Here is a 2,016-nt window from a genome sequence, read left to right as displayed (position 1 = left end):
CCTGCGCCCGTACCCACCGGCGTGTCGCCGTCGTCCGATCGGCGCTCCCGCTCGAGGTCTTGGACAATCGGCGTGCTCGGGCGCGCGCGCGGACGCGAGCACGGGCGTGAGCGCGAGCGCGGGCGCGGGCGCGGACACGGGCGCGAGCACGGATACGGACGCAAGATCGAGACGGCTGCTGCTGCTGTTGCAGCACTTGGCTGTGACTATACTCGGAGGGCTGCTGCTGCTGCTGCTGCTGCTGCTGCTGCTGCTGCTGCTGCTGCTGCTGCTGCTGTTGCTTCCAAGAATTCCTATCGTTTCGGCCGTCGCTCGAGGTGCCGCCGCGTTCCGTTCTATGTGGCACCTGGTGCATCTCGACGGCGAGTCACCTCGTTCGCCCCCACCACCTCCGCCACCTCCTTCTCTTGCTACGGTGCTCCCTTCTTTCTTCCTTCTGTTCCCGAACCAATACCGGTACCCCAGGCGTTGTTCCTCGGGTATCGTCAGACTCCTCGTCGACGACGTCAACGACGTTAACGTCGCTACCACTGACGCATCCGACACCGAAGAGCGGGAGATCTCTCGCGATGACGAAACTCTTCGGATTACCGTTAATAGGCGTACTGCTTCTTGGCTGCGACCGGCTATGCCGGCTTGGCAGTGGTGCCGGGGAATTGCAGGGAACACGATGACGACGACGACGACGGTCGCTGGAAAGAACGAGACGATGCGAGATAGAATAACTCGACGACTCGACGTAGGGGATGACGGCGCGTAGCGGTGACGACGACGACGGTGATGATGACGACAGAGAAGACAGGGAGAAGGCATCCTCGCCTAAACCCCCCATCACCAACTACCGGTTGCCGGCACCTCAGGATCAATCTCACCCGAGCGATGGATCGCCGTAACCGACCGGTGCACGCGGCTCGTGGTTTCGGCCATTCGCGCTCGCTTTGCTTCCGCGTTCACACGTTCACCCATAAACGCGTTTCTTCCTCGTACTTGCATATATTAATCTCGCGTCTTTCTTTCTTCTCCTCCTTCGATAGTATACGTTTCTCTCTCGTATATGTTTCGGACTCCTCGTTGAACAGCGTCCTTGAGCCGACCTTCCGCTCGTTCGCGCGAGCTAATCCGAACGGGTCGTTGAACTTGACTGTGTGTGCACGCTTCACTTCGCTACTCTAACCCCTTTTCTTCTCCCTCTTTCTCTCTCTCTCTCTCTCTCTCTCTCTTTCTCTCTTTCTTTCTTCCTCCCTGTCACACCGGCTCCTCGACTCGAACGAAGCGGCGACGTCGCTCACTATCGACTAGGGTCTTCTCGACTTTCTCGGGCACTTTCTATGTATACCTAACTCTTCACTACGGCTAAGATCCCCGGAATAATAATGCACCATTTAAAAGTCTGGCGCCACTCCGTGTATGCCAATGCTCCGATCAACCGGGCCTTCACCCGTGAGACTCACGGCGCGCTACAAAAGTGCGGTCCTCGTGTTCTCACCTCCGGACGACGATGCTTGGCGTCCACCCGCGGAAGTCCACCCCTCCCGCGTGCTCGTAGGATCCTACGACTCGCCGGTTAGCAGGACTCGTCGTCGTGCCTGTCTGCCGCATGCGGCAAACGTTGCGGGCGGTCCGTCCTGACCCGCGCGGGCGACTCGCGTGAACCTGTCACCGCGTACCCCGTCACCGACGACGAGCACCGTAACGTGGCCGATGCTAATCGCATCCTTCTTCGCGCGACAACAATGATCTGACGTAGGAGGGAACCGCGTAATTCCACGTACACGTTAGATCGTAGCCTCGTCCCGATTCCTCCCGGCTTCTTCCTCGACGCGCTCTCCTCCGCTCTTCACCTCCTCTTTCGTTCCCGCTTAACGTTATTATCTCGATCCTGTTTGTTGGCTGTCTCTCTGTTATACGACAACGGCAGCAAGTTAGCCGATGTCATCCGCGGTGAACCCCGAGAGCGCGTTCGAGGGATCCTCTTGTAACGACCGAAGCACGCTTGTCGGAGGCGCGCCGGACACT

At 59.1% G+C, this 2,016-nt stretch overlaps 1 protein-coding gene across 1 annotated transcript in view; it reads right to left on the bottom strand.

Moving 5' to 3' along the window:
• LOC115239913 (inhibin beta chain) overlaps positions 1-355 on the bottom strand; it is a 28,843-nt gene extending 28,488 nt beyond the window's left edge. Inside the window, exon 1 of the mRNA XM_029814772.1 lies at positions 16-355. Within this exon, the coding sequence (XP_029670632.1) occupies positions 16-355 (340 nt within the window). The remainder of the gene's footprint in view (positions 1-15) is intronic.
• Positions 356-2,016: the final 1,661 nt, after the last annotated feature.

Source organism: Formica exsecta, unplaced genomic scaffold (assembly GCF_003651465.1).
Source record: "Formica exsecta isolate Colony F162 unplaced genomic scaffold, ASM365146v1 scaffold4, whole genome shotgun sequence".
NCBI lineage: Eukaryota > Metazoa > Arthropoda > Insecta > Hymenoptera > Formicidae > Formica > Formica exsecta.
Note: the sequence above shows the minus strand (reverse complement) of the source record. Positions and strands in the feature narration are given on the sequence as shown.